Source organism: Paramisgurnus dabryanus, chromosome 16, assembly GCF_030506205.2.
Source record: "Paramisgurnus dabryanus chromosome 16, PD_genome_1.1, whole genome shotgun sequence".
Lineage (NCBI taxonomy): Eukaryota > Metazoa > Chordata > Actinopteri > Cypriniformes > Cobitidae > Paramisgurnus > Paramisgurnus dabryanus.
In genome coordinates this window covers 6899315-6917562 of record NC_133352.1, presented here as the reverse complement: position 1 = coordinate 6917562, position 18248 = coordinate 6899315, and the positions used below count along the sequence as shown (strand labels likewise).

The following is an 18248-nucleotide window of genomic DNA, read 5'->3' as shown; positions in this document are numbered from 1 at the left end:
TTGCGTGCAGCAGATAAAGATATTGTATAGTGATGGTGTGTTTGTGTGTCAGGATCTGGCCCGCTGGAAGAGCCGCAGGAGAAGCGTGTCTCAGGATCTGATAAAGAAAGAGGAGGAGAGGAAGATGATGGAGAGGATGATGAGTGGAGACGAATGCTCACAGAGAAGGAAAAGCATCAAGACGTACCGAGAGATAGTGGAGGAGAAGTATGTCTATATCTCACTCCTTTTGACATCATTTACACTTTTGCTTTTGTAGAGTCTTGTGCCATTAAATAGTAAAAAAAAATAACTTTTTGTTGTTATTATTACCTTGAGGCAACAATAATGTGTCTAGTTTCATTGTCTTTCCGTTCCTCCATTAGGGAGCGTCGCGAGCAAGAGCTGCATGAAGCGTACCGGAATGCCCGCACGCCCGAGGAGGCGTCTGCCGTGCTGCAGAAGTACGCCCAGCGCTTCACCATCAGTGAGGCCATTCTCGAGCGCCTCAAACTCCCTAAGCTGTTGGAACGGAGCGTATCGGCCGACCCCACCCGCCACTCATCCCCACCTGTCTCCCTGGACATCTCCACCTCCAACCCAATGCAGTACCTGCGACAACAGTCTCTCCCCACACCCAAGTTCACGTCCACGGTGGAGGCGCGAGTGACGGGTTTCACGGTGGAGCAGGGAATCAAGGGAGATGCTGAGAACATTTTGGGTCCTGCTCGTTCGCTGGCTTCAAAACCTTACAGACAAAGCGGAAGAGCTGGGTTGAGGACAGCAAAGGTACTTACAGTTATGGAATTGACATTTATCACTAGGAGCTGTTTATACCTGGTATTAAGATGCGTTTTGGTTGATCAGATCACAAGTGGACGAGAGAGACACATTTATGTGTACATCGTATCTGTCTCTTTTGCACACTTCTGTCCTGTTTACTTTGAGCGGTTGGTCCGTGGAGACTGTGGGCGAGTCTCTCCGCTGTCATTTAAACATGAGCGGGAGTAATGACGGGTTTAAATGGACGCAAACTAATATTATGTCTGCTTTTGTTGTAAGTAAACATGCTGCACAGTGTTTTGTACGTGTATTTGTAAGAGCTTTCTCTGATATTTGAACGTTCACACGAACATTCACACGCTAGCAAAATGAAACAAAGATATAAGAGGCATATAAGAGAGCAGTCGCTTCAGTTTTATCAATGCAAGCCTAAAGATGGCGCTGAACACTGTTTGTTTGCCCTAGATGTCATGTTTGATGTAAAAACATTGTGCTCCGTAGATCCGATTAGATTAAGAGGCGGAGAGTATGCAGTCTTTTGAGGCTACTCGAACACATTCGACCACATGCTCGTCTGCACCACAAAAGCAATCTGGTCAAATGTATTTTCGACTACCTTTAAATGTAAAAAAAAAAAGGTGGAAGAGCTCAAAATGTTTTACACCTGTATTTAGCGTCGTTCAATTGTGATTCGATTGACCAAAATGCATCTTAACTCTTTCCCCACCATTGACGAGTTATCTGAGTTATCTCGTCAGTTTAGAGAACACGTTTCCCTGCTAATGACGCTTCCCTGATGAGTTTTTATGGTAATCTGTAATTCCGCTATTATCCACTAGGTGGTGCTCTTACCCAATAATAAAAATCTGAAGCATCAACTAATTTAGCAACATCGTAAACTCTGGCTGCGTCCGAAACCGCATACTGTGTAGTAGGTACTGAATAAGATGAATTACCTACTTACTTGCCGTTAAAACAGTAGGTACTGTATAGTATGAATCCTGGTAGTATGAATGAGATTCGGACGTACTACATCCGCCATGTTGCTACATCACGTGACATACGTCGTCATCACGTCATGTCATTCCAGCGCGAAAACAGCCGCATGATCTTCTTCTTCGTTGGATAACTCCTCTGCCAGGGCATCATGGGATAGTGAAGTGTCGATCGTATGCACACTGCAAAATCTAACCGGAAGTAGTAGGTCATCCGGGTACTTTTCGCATACTGTTTTTCGAATACTATGTATTCGGACATACTACTCGCCTCACCTACTGCATTTTGCGTACTATATAGTATGAAGTAGGCAGTTTCGGACGCAGCATCTGTGTATGTTTTGTAATTAATAATAGTTCGGAATCTGATCTCTAACTAATGTCCTTTACAAAAGTGCAATTATTTCAGCATTTTCCTCAAAATTTGGTATTTTAAAAAAACCTACCCATATTTGAGAGATTACAAAAAGAGAACAAATAAAAAAAAACTTTTTTATTTTTTTGAAAGCAGATGGTCTTTCATTTGATATATTTGTATGCTTATATATTTATAGAAGTACATTTTCCTGGAGAGCATTTTGTGAAAATTGAAAAAAAAAATGCTTGTGGGCAACTTTTTAAAAAAGGTTGTTGGGGAAAGAGTTAATACCATGTGTGAACAGCCTCTAAAATTTCTCATTAAAAGATGATATATGTCTATAGTTTGAAATTAAATTAAAAGGATTTTTACATTTAAGTTGTAACCATGCCTGTGCCCCAAACGTTATGGGGTGGTTTCCCGGACAGTCTAGTCCTAGACTAAAAAAAATGTAAGAGCTGTCCAAACTGAAAACAACTTGCATTGACATCTTAAAGAACATCAGTGCCCTTTGTTTTGCCTCAAAATGCACACAAGTAATGTATTTAGTAAGGCATGTTCGTTAAAACTAGTTATATTTCCAAATTAAACTAAGGCCTAGTCCTGGCTTAAATTAATCCCTGTCGGGGAAACCACCCCTATATGATTTAGGATTAAAGCTCAAGGGCATTTCATATAGAAAATACATTTCTTCAAAGGGATAGTTCACCCAAAATGATATTCCTTTCATCATTTTCTCACTCTTGTGTTGTTACAAACCTGTATACATTTCTTTGTTCTGCTGAACACAAATTAAGATATTTTGAAAAATGTTAATAACCAAAGAGACCAGGGGCGCATGATCGGTTTGGTTACAACATTCCTCAAAACATCTTCCTTTGTGTTCAACGAAATGTATACAGGTTTGTAACAAAAAGAGAATGAGTTAGTGATAACACTATTTTCATTTTTGGGTGAACTGTCCCTTTAATGGGAACTCATTTGTCATGAAATTTATCCAAAATGATTTTTTTGGGGCTTTGCTTTGACATAGGTTTAAAAAAATTCTTGTCGTATTTGTTTCTTTTAAAGGAGAAACGTCTGTGACTAAATTGATACCAGAATGAAACAAGCTTTAAGTCTATTGGAGTTTTCAGAATCATGAAGCAGAGTTCCCTGACTCTTAACTTCTACACCATACTACCCACACTGAATAGCTGTGTACTTCATAATGTACTTCTTTATGAATGAAGCCAGTACTGGGTGCCTCAGACAGCATCAGTAAGAGCAGATGTTGCTCTCTGGTGGCTGGAATGAGGATTGTTTGTTAAAGTAGGAGTGTGTTGAATGGTGTCTAGTGTTTTATATTGACAGTAAGTGTCTGAATGGCCTCCTTTCTGAACATATCTGAAACATTCTGGCTCACACACAAAAAAACAATCATGTCTTGCTGTTTGGGGGCTACCACTGACTTCTGGTTTTACGCTTAGTTAGTTATACCTTAATACCTAAAACCTCACACAAACCCTTTTTGTTTTATACAAAATTTTAATATTTGTGAATTTGTCTGGGATTATGTAAAGTTTATGTTCCATGAAGATATTTTGAAAATGTCCTAGCATAAGTATTAAAAACTTTATTATTGCAGTGCTAAGGACTTAATTTGCACACTTTTAAAGAAAAAAACGTATTTATTCAGAAAGCTTATTTGTGAAAAGCATCAATGGAAAGCTTGGTTATTTATTTTCAGGTGATGTCTAAATCTCAAGGTCACAATTAAGCTTTGATGTCATTCATGTCGTTAAATCTGTCTCTCTGTCAGGTGGATGAAGTAGTGAATGGAGAGAGAGATGATGACGTCCACAGCATTGAAGAAGAGGATAGGGAAGGATCAGACAGACATAGAGAAGAAGATTCTCTGCAGTTCTTCCCATCTCCATCTCAGCCCACAGAGATCAGACAGACTGACGTGTCAGAAGTCTCATCCACGGACACTCATAAGATGACAGAGGTGAGCACAGGAACCGACCTACAAATCCAGAGAAATCCACTGGTGTAGATGCCCACAGGTCTCACGCAAAAGAGAAAAAGTCATAGATGTAAAAACTAATGGAGAGTTCATAAACAATCTAAGAGTCTGGTAATTTTTTTGCAGATTAAACAAGAGATGATGCCGCAGGCCGGTGCCACCTCTACATCCCCAAAAGTGTCTGAACCAAAAACAGAGGAGAATGTAGCAGGTTAGTCAGCTTTGATTTTTTAGGTCTGCTATTTTATTTGTGACTAAATATATCAGTTGTCAAAGTTGCAAATGATTGTTTGAGCATTGGATTAAATTTCATCAACCCACAACCTAAATGTTCTCTGTGTAGATAAAGGGAAGTCCACTGAAGATCACACGTCTATGAGCACAGATGCATCTGATGTGAATCAGTGTGAGTCTAATGTGATTCAGACCGATGCCTCTGCTGCACAGGTTAGTTTATATGTGAACTGTGTTTCATTTGAGCTTACAGTTAGAGAATGAGAAGTTGAATCTTTAATGCATTTGTATGTACAGTATTTGAACTTGACTATGGGTTTGATTGTAGGTCCAAAAACTAGCAATGGAGTCTCCACCTAAACCAGCAAATCGGTCAGATTTATCCATCCCAGAATCAAACGGAACCGCATCAGTGTGCCAAACTCCAAATACAGGCCAGTCAAATTTAATTCTCATAAAGTCTCCCAATAATTTAAAGCCTCACATTCATGAACATAATTCTGGTAAATTATCGTGGTAATAATGTTGTGTGCCCAGCTCCATGACTCCATTTCTAAGGAAGCAAATAAACATCCAGTATTGTCCAATATTAAACTGATTTTGTGAAACATGAATGTCCAGCTTCAGCTTTCATTCCAACTAAAGTTCATGACAGAATCAAATTTTTACCTGTGATGTATTTTCTATCTTGAAATGCTTTTGTGGCAAGCCATGGCATCTATTTACGTATATATCTATGGTCCGAGCTAAGCAATTTAGTAGAAATATGACTACTTTGCATAATCATAGATCCATTTAAATAACGCAAGGGTGTAGACAGGTAAAACTTTTACATATGTTGTTATGAAGCCCAAAGATGCATTTTAAATGAGACTTTAACCTTTTTCTGTTTGAAACTATATCCACTGTTGCTGTTTGCCAGTCATTTGTTAATCAATAAAAAACACATTGTTATACAAGTGCTTGTTATAACTTTCCTTGTTTTGTTATTACAGAAATGGCCGAGCAATCTGATGGCAATGTAAGTATTACAATACATGCATCCAACTCTCCTCTTTCCTCATTCAGACTTTGGTTGATGGGTTTCTTGCCATTTCTCATCTGGTTTTAAATTAAATTAAATTGATATCAAAACAAAATATGTAGAGTTGGGTGTGTTGCTTGCGGATACTGCAGGTTCAGTAAGCAGTGGTTCTCAAACTTTTTCAGCGTGCGGCCCCCTTTGTGTACGGTGCATTCCTTCGTGGCCCCCCAAAGAAAATGTATGACAAAAAACAGTTTAAAACTTCACATTTTAATTAAACAAAACATTAAATTATACAAAGTAGTGCTGCCTAATTTCTTTTAGGTTTAATTTCACAGAATTCATGATAAATTAATGTATTTTATAAAATGTCATAAAATTGCCCCCCCCCCCCCCCCCCGGACCCCAGTTTGAGAACCACTGCAGTACTGTATGTGTTTCTGTCGATGCATTTAATTAAACATAATTTCTTAAAACTACTTTATTGACAAATTCCCAGTGAAGTGTCCAATTATCCATGATTCCCAAATTTTTATGACAGCAACTTTTGCAAGCACCACAATTTTGTCAGAAATAGTGCAAATGTAGTGTTGGATGGTGGAGCTGTTTAGTTTTTTCAAAATTGTTGTTTATTAAACAAGTGAGAATAATACCATTACCAAAGCCAGTGTAAAAGTGCCCCATCTGTGTTGTGTGAAGTCCTGTCGAAGTGAATAATGTTTGAGACCAGAAGGAACGGCAGCAGATCTTCTTCATTCTACCTCCACTTCTCTCATCCATCATGTCCTCTGTGTCTCTCTAGTAGAATTGGTACAACATGACTACCTCAGGGATAATAGACCAACTATCTCTCTTTCATTCCCTTCCTCGACCATTACTGTATGTGTGATTCGGCGTACGTGTCTAATGTTGCGGTCGGTGCGGTTAGGTTCCTCCCATGGTGCTGAATCTGATGAAACGCGTTGAACACATTTCTTGGAGCCCTGAGGAAGAGCGTAAACGTCAGAAGAAGTGGCAGGAAGAGCAGGAACGAATGCTTCAGGTACAACGGCCTGAGCTGACACTGAGTCCTGGATGAGCTTCACGATACTCAGAATTCATAATTCAATCCGACTAACCAGAATATGAGCACTGTCAAGATTCGTACTTAAAGGTGCCCTAGAATGTAAAACTTTATTTTATCTAGGAATAGATGAATAATAAGAGTTGTGTACATGGTAATGACATATTATGAGCACACAATTGTTTCCTCCTTCTTATGTAAACCTTGTGCATGTTAAAGACAGCTGAAAAACACAGCAATCTCAACATAACGTCAACTGTGATGTTACTTTCATGATGTACACCCCAACATTAAATTACACATTAAATTAAGTAAAATGTTACAATGCTAAAAAACAAATTTGTGATTGCTGAGTTAGCGCTACATGCTAGTTAATGCTATATGCTAGCGTTTAGGCTGAAGGTCTACTATTGAGGTTTTGCAGGTCCATACTGAAAAAAGCAAAAACTTACCACTCAGAAACGTCTATGAACAATCTCCAAACAATTGATTATTCCTCAAGATCTGTATCTTCATCTAATACAGGCTAAAAACATAAGGTCTGTTTACACACACATAGAGCTACTAAAATGAGCCGCTCAGAGCAGAGCTCAACTTTATTATTCATGACCCTTTCCAATAAGGTTATAATAGAGCATTTAATTATGGGGATAAATCCTAGGCCTTGTACGTAGCCATGTAAAATTGTCTCAAATTGGATAATTTTTGCACTTAGTAAAGCCACAAACCTTCTATGTAGATATCAGAGAATAATGTAAAACATTGTATCAATGCATTCTTTGGCACCTTTAGGTTTCTTAGGTTGCATGTGTAAGTATTAGATTACACTTTACTTTACAGTGTCACTGTTGCAGTGTAATTTTGCATTTAGGTATAAATAATAGGTGGTAAAACTTTACAATAAGGTTGTATTACTGTAGTAAACATTAGTAAATGCATTGACTAACATATGAACAAGTTTTTCAACATGTATTAATTCTTCTTAATCTTAGTTAATATCAATACACACAAAATGCAAAAAATGACTTTCTTACTTAGTATTTTTGTCTTGTTTTCAGTAGAAATATCTAAAAATTCTTAAATCAAGATGTATTTTCTTGATGAGCAAAATGACCTAAGAAAATAATACTCGTTCTTAGACAAAAAAAATTTGTGCTTAAAAAGCAAAATTATCTGCCAATTGGGTGAGAAAATTTTACTTGAATTAAGTGTTTAAGAAAAAATAAATCTTATTTCACAATTTTTTTTCTCACCCCATTGGCAGTTAAATTTGCTTGTTTTAAGGACAATTTCACTTAAATTGTATATTTTTGTCTTAAAACTAGATTTTCTTAGGTCATTTTGCTCATCAAGAAAAAGCATCTTAATTTAAGAATTTTTAGATATTTCTGCTGAAAACAAGACACAAATACTAAGTATGAAAGTCATTTTTTGCAGTTATTCATGTTTTTCATGGTTTATTAAGTAAGGAATAATTGACGACAGGCCGTTGATTATAAGAAAAATAATGCACACAACGGCCGCATTGTGCCGTTACAACGCGGGTGTGCATTATTTTCAAATAATTCAAAGGACCGGAGTCAATTATTCCACTTATACCATGGTTAATACAAACATTGCATTGGTGCCTATTTTTAAGACATTTTAAAGGTTAGGTTTGTGGTTATGGAAAATAAACAACACCCATGGTACATTTCTTAGCCAATCAGAATAAAGCATTCAACAGACCTGTGGTATAACTAATGTTCAATTAATTAATTAATTTTAAATAATGTATTAGTAAATGGCGAAAAATAACATAAACTAAGATTAACAAATGCTATAGAAGTATTGTTTATTGTTAGTTTAATTTGAGCTAATGTGTTAACTAATTGTAACAAATAAAAGCTTATTGTAAAGTGTTACCATAATAAGTACTGAGTAACAATAATTAACAACATGTACTTGGTTTAGGGTTATTTTTTGGTATGCAATTATGCATAATTAGATGTAATAACTACAGTAAGTAAGAGGTATAAACAAAGACACTGTAAAGTAAAGAAGTTTGCTTTTAAAGCTAAATACACAAAATGTATTAAACATAAACAGATTGGACATTTTTTAATTAATACCGATTCAATCTTAAGTTTGCATTCTTTTATCTCGTATCATTAAAAAAGATTTCAGAATGGATTAGATGCATGTTTCAGCTATCATAACCCACACTTGGCTTTTGCCTTTTTTGTTTCTAGTCGTGCACAATAAGTATGAAGACTAAAGCTGTCATTAATAAATCATAAAACTATCTTTGCTTCAAAGAGGTGACCATGAATCAGAGTTTGCACAATTTCGGAGCAAAAATTCACAGGAGATCTTGTAGACGAGCACTGTAAGGTTTTGGTTCTTTACTCTGAGCTTGAAAAGCAGAATACAAAGCTTACATCCAGCACTGCGCATAAATCCCTGCCTAATGTGAGACGCCCCTGCATTTGTGTGTAAAGGGAAAGTATTTGTCTATTGAGACAAAAGCTTTTCACCAGCGGTGCTTTTTAAAGGCAAAATCATGTACATATATGTACAGGATCTCATCTCTTCAAAAGTTATTGAGTCGTGTTAACTTCAAAACTGATGCAGGTCTTTAAAATTTTTACTGCAAGCTTTATGATTTTGCCTTTAAAATGTTACTGTGCTTTTTTCTTGCTATCTATGTGCTGTCTTCTTTCTTTAACCCTTAAATAACTTTTGATCACATCTCACTCAGATTACAACCATTTTCTGGATATCAGGAGCAGATGAATTGCAAAGAGGATGAGATAAAGCATTTAAATCGTTTCCGAACATCCACTGAATGATTGATATGCATGTGTGTGTAAAAACAGGAGAAATATCGTCGTGAACAGTTAAAGTTGAAGCATGAATGGGAGCTGGCACAGAAGGAGGTGGAAGAGGAAGAGAGGCGGTATCATGAGGAGGTGCAGTTATCTTTCACTAATGCTAATACTGTAGATATGGGGGGATTTTTATTGTGTAGTTTTGCGTTACCCTTTATGTTTTTATATTGCATCAGGCTAGACACAAATTTCCGATTTATAGAGAATAAATGGACTGATGATATCATGATTTAAATTGAACAAATTGATTAATATTTAAGGTTATTTATAGGCTAATTCATTTTTTTATTTTTTTTATTTATTAACTTATTTTCAAGTTTGGTCCTTAGGCACCAAAGGTGTAATAAGCTAATTCATTTCTGCCAGTAAATGTTGTTTTATGTCATTGCAGGAGCGGAAAATTCTGGAAGAGACTGTGACCCCGCTGACCCCTCATGGACCGATCACTCCTTCAGCCGTCCCGATCACCCACAGCACTTTACACAATAACAGCAGCGCTGATTCAGTCCAAAGACAAACCACAGTACAGATGACAGTAAGGTCTGGGAACAAAGTTTAAGGGTTTCATCCAAAAATGTCATAACTTGTAGCTGACAACACTTGTGCTATAGCTTTATTTGCATTTGAATACTGCCATACATCAAGTTTATAGTGACCCAGTCTGTTGAGCTCCAAAAAACCCCAGACATGGTTGTTGAAAGAAGAATGAGACGTGGATGGATCCAGTAATGCTGTTCTTCAGATGTCACATGACTTTAGAAGGCTTGGAATGATAAAAGTCACATAATCTATATTAATGTGTTTACTGATGTTGTTTGGAGCTCGACAGGTCACTGTAAGCTGTCACTGTGTGGAAGTGAGATCCTTTAATGTTTAACAGCATATAGGTTGCTTTAGGGTGAATATCCTTTAGCGTTTAATCCTTTATAAACTCGAAAGTGTTGTTATATTTCCCTGTATAACATACTGTAAACATATTGTTTTCTGATGTCTTGAGATTTTGATCATTTGCTTATTTACTATTGTACATATCAGTTCTTCATCTCAACACTGTGGGACTGGGTCCTATGGCCAGAAAGGACCAGAAGGCCAGAGCCAAGAAAAACAGGTTACACCACAGTCTAGTCAGGGTGAGTCTTGTCTAATATTCATTCAAATAATTGTTTACATTATACTTATTATATCTTTTAAAGGAGTTTAATGCTTTTTTATAATTTAATTTGTAAGGAATAATTGACGACGGGCCATTGAATTATAAGAAAATAATGCACACCAAGGTGGTAATGCACTAGCCTGGTAGAACCATCCTCTGCTATTTTGCTTCGCTTCATAGACAGAGTCTGGCTGGGCATAATTGACAATCGTTTTCCTTCTCATGGGAGGGGCTTGTCTGAAGTTTAAAATCATTGGTCTAAACGTAAGCCAATCACATAACGTTTGGATATGATGTGCGTTATGCGCCAGCTCAGCCGCATCAAATTTCTGCTGTAAAACACACGCATGATGTGAAAACAAACCCATCGAGCGAAATACCGAAGTTAACATGGCTATGAACGACTTCTGCAGATTATGTAAAGTAAATCGGGCCAGAGCTAGTTGAACACTATCCTTACGGTGTCTTTCCACTCACGTCTATGTGGAGGAACGCCCCTCTCTCCTCTCAAACTCTTCCACCAGACGGCCATAACCATATGTTAATTAAATCTTCCTACCTTTTTTTTCTGGTTAATCAGGAACGTCACCAAAGAATGTTTGCCCACGCGTCCTCCACCATTAACTGTGAACAATGAAATTTCCTTCCATGATATCTCGATTGTTGTGCACGTCAAGCTGTGCTGCACACAGTTTCTCGCTGACGATCGATAATAGTTGATAAATTAAACCTTTCCCAAAACCTGTCAGGAGTAGGGCAACAACATAATCTCCATTCAAAATTTTTAACAAACACTTTTCTTGTTCAGGATTAAGTTGGCAAGTGCCGGTTCTCCACAACAGAGCAAATAGCTTTCTGTGCCTCCATGTCAGGCTCGGACTGGTAATCTGTACAACCGGGCAAATGCCCGGTGGGCCGGTCGACATGTGGGCCGGTGGCCTCTGAGATTTTTTTTTTATGCCAAAATGTTCAAGTTATTTATTTTCGGCCCGTCATGTATAAATGCAGTTGCATTTGGCTTGAAGGGCGGGTGATAGGCAAATATTTTCGGCTTCTTCATGACAGGTTCAGTGTGTGTTACGATCGCGCCCCATGCCCCACCCCTCAAATGGATTTGTCCAAGCAGCCGCTGGGTTTATGGGGAAATATACAGTGATGATAGCGCATCATTTAGCCTTGCACTTAAGAATTATAATTATGGACAACAGAGGCTCCAAAAAGAAGAAAGGGGGAGCTGAGAAGATCCGCGAGAAAAAGTCGCTTACCAATCTCATAGTCGAATCGTCGCAGATGTGTTATGAAATGAGGATCATTCAATTTTGGCCGTATATGGGTGCACACATTATCTGATTTTACATATAACAGCTTTCTCACAATATATTAATATACTGCATATTATGATAATGCTGCAAATAATATGTGAAGTAGCAGCTTTCAATAAATATTTTTAAAATGAGTTAATAAATCCATCAACCCCTGTGACAGGGCTTCACGTCCATAAGAGGTCTCTATCTTAATAAAGCCTTGCCTCTTTGTTTCGACATTTAAAAGACAAAGCTGGCAAATTAAACTATGACTTTCGTTCTTTTAAAAATTTCTATATTTTATTTTATTTATAAATCACTTTGGGTTATCTGATTTAACTATTTGGCCTGTGTTTTGTTTCCGTGCACTTGAGGCATTTTGCATTTTTGTTCTGCACTTTGTTACTTCTGATCTTATTTTATTAAAAAAAATTGTATTTATTATAAACGTAAATTCCGATCTTATTTAAGTATGTAAATTTTGGATAGCTTTTCGTTGTATGGATGTTGCGCTATTGCGTCCTGGCCATGCTTGCGCATGTAATTTAGCCGAACGGGTTAGGTGCTCTGCGTCTCATATTTAGGAGTTCATCAAACTAAACATTAAAAAACGGATGTTTTTCGACGAGTATAAGTTTTTAAAATGTATTTAAAACAGAGTGGTTATATTGTCTATCTTAAAGTTAAACTACAAAACAGGTAAGCCGTTTTTTTATTTCGGTGATGAAACGGAAACTAGTATCTGCACCGAACCTATTTCTGCCTGACACGAATGTCTTTCTTGTGATTTAATATTATGGTCAGTCGGTGTTCACTTTCAAATGATAGCAAAGAGATTCCTGAAATAAATAATATCATCCGGTCTTTCTGTATCTAAAGTGAATACAGAGATGATCAAAGTCAAAGCAAGCAAGCAGGTATTTCTGTGCTAAATAATAACGCGTAGTGTCTATAAAATCATTAATTTCAGTGTTTTTCTTGTTATAAATTAAAGTTTAATGAATTGTATATAAAGATTAGTTTTTATCATTTACAGTCACAATCACAAATTATTTGTCATTTCTCATTTGTCGGGTTTTTTTGGTCATGACTGCTTTGACGCGCTATCTCCAAATTAAATAAAAACACTTAATTGTTGCCGGAGTTTCCAAGGCAGGATCACCTTTGTTATTTTTTTAGTTATCAAAATGTATTTTTGTGTGATGTTCTGTAGATCGTGGCTTTAAAATGTTATGAGGAATAATTAAACAAATGTTGCCTTACATTTTACCTTAAAAAAAATATATATAAATGCATCGTCAGTTTTGTCTTCGTTTATTACTTGAAAGACAGTTTTGGTCACTTTATCAGACAGTTGTTTATGTGTGCTGCTTGTGAAAGAAAATAAAAGTTACCAATTTGTACCTGGTCTGGCCCCCTCCCAACCCATGCACACAAACATAGATGATTCGACTATCGGTCGACTATGGAAAGATTCGAAAATTCTGATTCGAATATGTAAATCCTTAGTCGAGGACACCCCTAAGAGATGGTAATCTTTTAATCTGCAAGAGAGAAATAGAAAGAGAGGCACTTTAACTGCTTCTGCTCTATCTAATATAAAGTGAAGAAAGCTACATAAACCATTATAACACCGGTCACATTTATAATCTATAGACCTATTTATAATATATAGACCTGCACTGTCTATCATTAATATACTTTACATATTATTGTATTCAATAGAGTTTGATAAAAGGGGTCATCTAGTATTGCTTCATATAACAGTGCAAAAATAGTAAAACTGTTTTTGTGGTGCTTTGACAAACAGTGCAGCTTTATTCATGGCAAAGAGAGTTTGAGGTGGTTGAATTGTAACTATACTGTGAAATTAATATAAATGTTCAATAAATCAAAGCATTGGGTTGGGGGGGGGGATTTAGTATCAGTGGGCTTGTGTGTGGAGTGGGGGGGGGTCATCGGTCCAGTGGTGGGCCGTTCCACGAGAAATTGCCAGGGCCGAATTTTGTTCCCAGTCCGACCCTGCTCCATGTCCACTACAAACTACAACCGTACATTCGGCGCTTAGCGTCTACGTCACGGCTCTCAGCCCGCCCTCTGTTCATTGATTCGCCGGTTGTTTTGAGACCTGAGGAAAACGGTTTGAATGGGAGGTATCTCAGACTGAGTACAGAAGCGTAATGAAATTTAGCGGAAGTACAAAGTCTGACGTAGTCAGGCTAGTAATGCACCGCAGGTGTGCATTATTTTCCAATAATTCAAAGGACCGGAGTCAATTATTCCTCTGATACCACAGTTACCACAAACATTGCTCTGGTGCCTATTTTAAGACATTTGACAAGTTAGGTGTGCGGTTTACAGAAAAATAATCAACACCCATTGAACATTTCTCAGCCAATCAGAATGCAGCATTCAACAGACCCGTGGTATAAAACAATGTATAGATTAGCTGGCCAATCAGGGATACAGAGCTTTTCAGATCAGAGTTTTGCACAAAATCAGTGCGTTTCAGAAAGACAGGAATATCAGGAGCTACAAAAATTTACGGTATCCATCGAATGAACGCTTCGCCACGTGTGAGGTTGCCGGTAAAGACTTCCGTTATGTACATATATGGCGCCGGTTCCGGCGTGCGGGACAGCGTGTTATTGGTTGGTAGGCGATCGCTGATTATACTTTACACAGTAGTGAAGATACCTTTCCTTGAGGAATATATCGTTTGTTGGAATTATTCACATTGGAGGACACCTTCACTCTCACTCTGTTGGATTATGCTGCTGGTTGCTATCATCACCGGTGGGACTTATCCGCACTTGTAAATATACTGAACTTGAGACTTTCACGCACACACATACAAGCACATTCACGGTATTACTCGTTGTTTGTCTTGTATATATTTTGTTATTGTATATATCTGTGTCTTTTGTATAATACACTTGGGCAAGTTAAATGTTATTGCTGTCTGTCTCATTATAGTCTGTTATCTTATTTTACTGTTTTAACTGAGAGCATGACTTATAGTTGCGAGGTGTGTTACAAATCATTAACAATATGAACAAAATAAAGAAAACATCTGGTTATTCACCAAAAGGCAAATTATTAGTAAGTTATGTAAATTTCATGCTAATATTCAAACTTGCATAAAAAGTTCACAGGAAACAAATCATACACTGACTAGATATTTTTTATATACATTTAGAATTTGTATTTTTTTACCACAGCAGTCACCCTTTTGACACAAAAAAGGTTTGTGAATGAGTTCTGTAGGTCTATAATTATTGTGTAATCTTTATTTTACACTTCAGTCACAAAACATGAATTAGAGAACCGTTTTAATAAAAACGCTCGGTGCCCTCCAAGGGTTCTACATAGGACCTTTTTTTTGAGTTGCAGAGACTATTGAATAACATTTAAAATGTATTTTATATCAGATTATCCTTGTAAAGATAGAGCATGTGTATGTTAAAGTTTTTATTGTATTTACTGTAAGGTGGTTTTGGTTTGTCTGTTACAGATGTATCCCTGAGCAATAAACAACAACCACAGCAGGCTGAAACCTTGAAGAAGACTACATCACAGACAAAACCTGGTGAACGCAAGAGGTGTGTGTGTGTAATTTATTCATTTAGTTCACACATAGCTTGTGATCCAGAGGAGAGTTTTTTGCATCTGTGATGATTTTCATGAATTCATCCTCCGAGCTTAATGTTTGTGAGCATGTTTGTGATATGAGGGCTGAACCCTGCATGTGGCTTGCCATCCTCAGGTCCGACTCTATAGAGAACATTGTGGCAAATTCATCTTCATCATCCTCATTCACAGACACAGACACTCAACCACCTCCATCACCAAACAGGTATAGCACAGTTACTCTCTTACCAGCTGTCATACTTACAGACCTCTTCTAGAGGTCTCTTCAGAGTTTACATAACCAAACACAACTGATGGTATATTTGAGCATCTTCAAAGTACTCACACGTTGCCTATAATTTGTAAAAATGTTCTCATATCATTTTATCAAGCGGCTTCTTGAGGTTTCACAATGACATGTGAGATGTTTCTAAAACTGCTTACTTTTGGATGTCGGATAAAAGCATCGGCTATATGTGTAAATATAAAAAATATTGAAGGAGTTAACGGATTACTCCACTTTTATAAATACAATCTGATAATTTACTCACCCCATGTCATTCCAGGATTTTTCTTCATATAGTACACTTTGGTGGATCTCAACAGTTTATAGTTTTAATGCAGTTTAAAATTGCAGTTTCACTGCAGCTTCAAAGGACCCTAAACAATCCCAACATAAGGGTTGCATAAGGGTTTTATCTAGCAAAATTATAGTTTTTACAAAAAATTAAATAAAAAATACTTACTTTTAAACAATTGCTGTGTCCGAAACCACTCACTGTTTCCTATATACTGTAGTGCACTATAGCCCTTTTCACACAGACATTCCGGAAAATACAAGGGAACGGCATCCCGGATTTTTCCGGGATCGTTTGGTTTTTTGTTCATTCACACTGCCGGCATTTGCCGGATGCAAGGTCCCGGAAAGACACGTGACCTGTTTAAAGTCCTGCCCTCTCTTCTACGCAGCGTGTGAAGTTTTCATATAATTTTTTTATTTCTCTCTCCAAAAACCACTCGCATGCATTTTTGTTTATGATAAGACTATAAAGGAGCGCGTGAACGCACAGTTCTATGCTGCTGAATGATTTCAGCTTCTAAGTGGATATTTGACAACCTCCCTGATCTCTGCTTTAATACAGTTTTCAGACATTTCTCATCGTGATTGTTTATATGCATTTAAAACCCGCATTTTGAGGAGCTGAACGATATATCTTGTTGGGATGACGCGCGGGCATTTTCGTTTATTATAGCTCAAATGAGCACGTGACGCGATATTCTTTTATGCTGCTGAATTAACTCCGCTTCTGCCCAGTGAGTGACGAGCTAACTTACCTGATATCTGCTTCATTCCAGTTTGCTGACATTTCTCGTCGTGAATGTTGATCTGCATGTAAATCTCTAGTTTTAAAGAGCTGAACCATAACTTTTGTTGTGATGATGCTCGCGTCCTCACTGACACGCCCATTACGGCATTCTTGCGGCTTCTTGTTCACACAGAGGGTTTTCCGTGTATCTGACTAGGTCCTCTTTCTGACAACAATCTCAGAAGATTTACGGGACGAGTTTGTGTTCACACAGACGCATAACTGGAATCAGCTAAAGGATACAGACAGAAAAACACTACAAATTTAAGTTTTTCTACTTTTTAAAAATTAAAAAAATTTAAATAAATGCGATACATTTTGTTTAAAATATAATACAAATGTATATGTTTATTAAATATAATAAATATACATAATTGTAAATAAATATGACAAGCAGTTATTTTGTTTTCTTTATTATCAACTAATACAATAAACATGAAAAATGTGACAAACAGAAAGAAAATAAACTTTAATATTTCACAGTACAATCCATAAAGCCACACAGGTGTAAGGGGGCGTGCACACCAAAGCTTTTAAATGCGGCGTATTACGTAATCAGGTCAAAAGTTCACGCATGACATATGCAAAACTACCGCTCCAGTGTTTAAGTAATTTTAAAAGTTTTTGTTTTGTTTTGCAGGTCTGTCAGTGGGAAGAAGCTGTGTTCAAGCTGTGGTCACCCACTTGGCAAAGGTGCCGCCATGATTATCGAAACTCTTAGCCTTTACTTCCACATTCAATGCTTTAAGGTATGTGTGTGTCTACAGGAGCTTTCCCTCTTTAAAGGACACATATTATGTTAGTCTCAGGTGTGCCTAGAATGTGTCTGTAAAGTATCAGTTCAAAAGATCCTACTGTACAAATAATTTGTTATAGCATGTCCAAAATTCCTCTATTTTGGTGGAAGCAAAAAAGTGCTGTTTTCATGTATGTACCTTTAAATGCAAACAACCTTCTCACTCCTTTACCAGAAGACAATGAGCACTTTTGGTTATCAAAGAACAATACTTATAGAGGGCATAACCTCTTCAATGCCCTATTAGTAACACTTTACAATAAACGTATTAATTAAGTGGTAAATGCATTTGCTAACATGAACTAACAATGAGCAATATAGTTTTTAATGTAAGTTCCCAGATAGCAAAAAATATCCGCATGGCTTCTTTATGCCACCAGCCCCAAGCTGTCGGCTATAGGTGCGTCCCGCTGGCGGGGATGAAACTTTTGCCGCCGAATACGTCACTCTCATTTGTTGCGAGATGCCGCCAGCATGCAGCCGGCGGACCGACTGCTTAATTTATGCAAAAGCGGCTGCCGCGGCGGTCCGCCGTCAGACCTGTTTGCGATTACGCCCTTATGACGCTTACTGCAGCCAGAGCACCGCCGGTGGTCCGCTGACTCATTGCTATCTGGGTTAATGTCAGTACAGTTATTCATGTTAGTTAATTATTAACTAATGTTAACAGCTGCAACTATTGAT

General features: G+C 37.4%; 1 protein-coding gene across 9 annotated transcripts in view; it reads left to right on the top strand.

Annotated features, from left to right (window-relative positions):
- Window positions 1-18248, top strand: part of limch1b (LIM and calponin homology domains 1b) — a 104710-nt gene that overhangs the window by 85066 nt on the left and 1396 nt on the right. For 5 of the 9 annotated variants that reach the window (XM_065268112.2, XM_065268116.2, XM_065268115.2 and 2 more), the window contains 14 exons: window positions 53-207; window positions 366-768; window positions 3917-4105; window positions 4250-4334; window positions 4467-4570; window positions 4686-4791; window positions 5353-5378; window positions 6310-6423; window positions 9303-9395; window positions 9706-9854; window positions 10350-10444; window positions 15286-15373; window positions 15538-15627; window positions 17409-17517. In XM_065268112.2, coding sequence (XP_065124184.1) covers window positions 53-207; window positions 366-768; window positions 3917-4105; window positions 4250-4334; window positions 4467-4570; window positions 4686-4791; window positions 5353-5378; window positions 6310-6423; window positions 9303-9395; window positions 9706-9854; window positions 10350-10444; window positions 15286-15373; window positions 15538-15627; window positions 17409-17517 — 1806 coding nt within the window. Of the gene's footprint in view, window positions 1-52; window positions 208-365; window positions 769-3916; window positions 4106-4249; window positions 4335-4466; window positions 4571-4685; window positions 4792-5352; window positions 5379-6309; window positions 6424-9302; window positions 9396-9705; window positions 9855-10349; window positions 10445-15285; window positions 15374-15537; window positions 15628-17408; window positions 17518-18248 lie in introns of those variants that run through there. The other 4 variants (XR_010532421.2, XR_010532420.2, XM_065268113.2 and 1 more) reach the window with 4 other exon arrangements.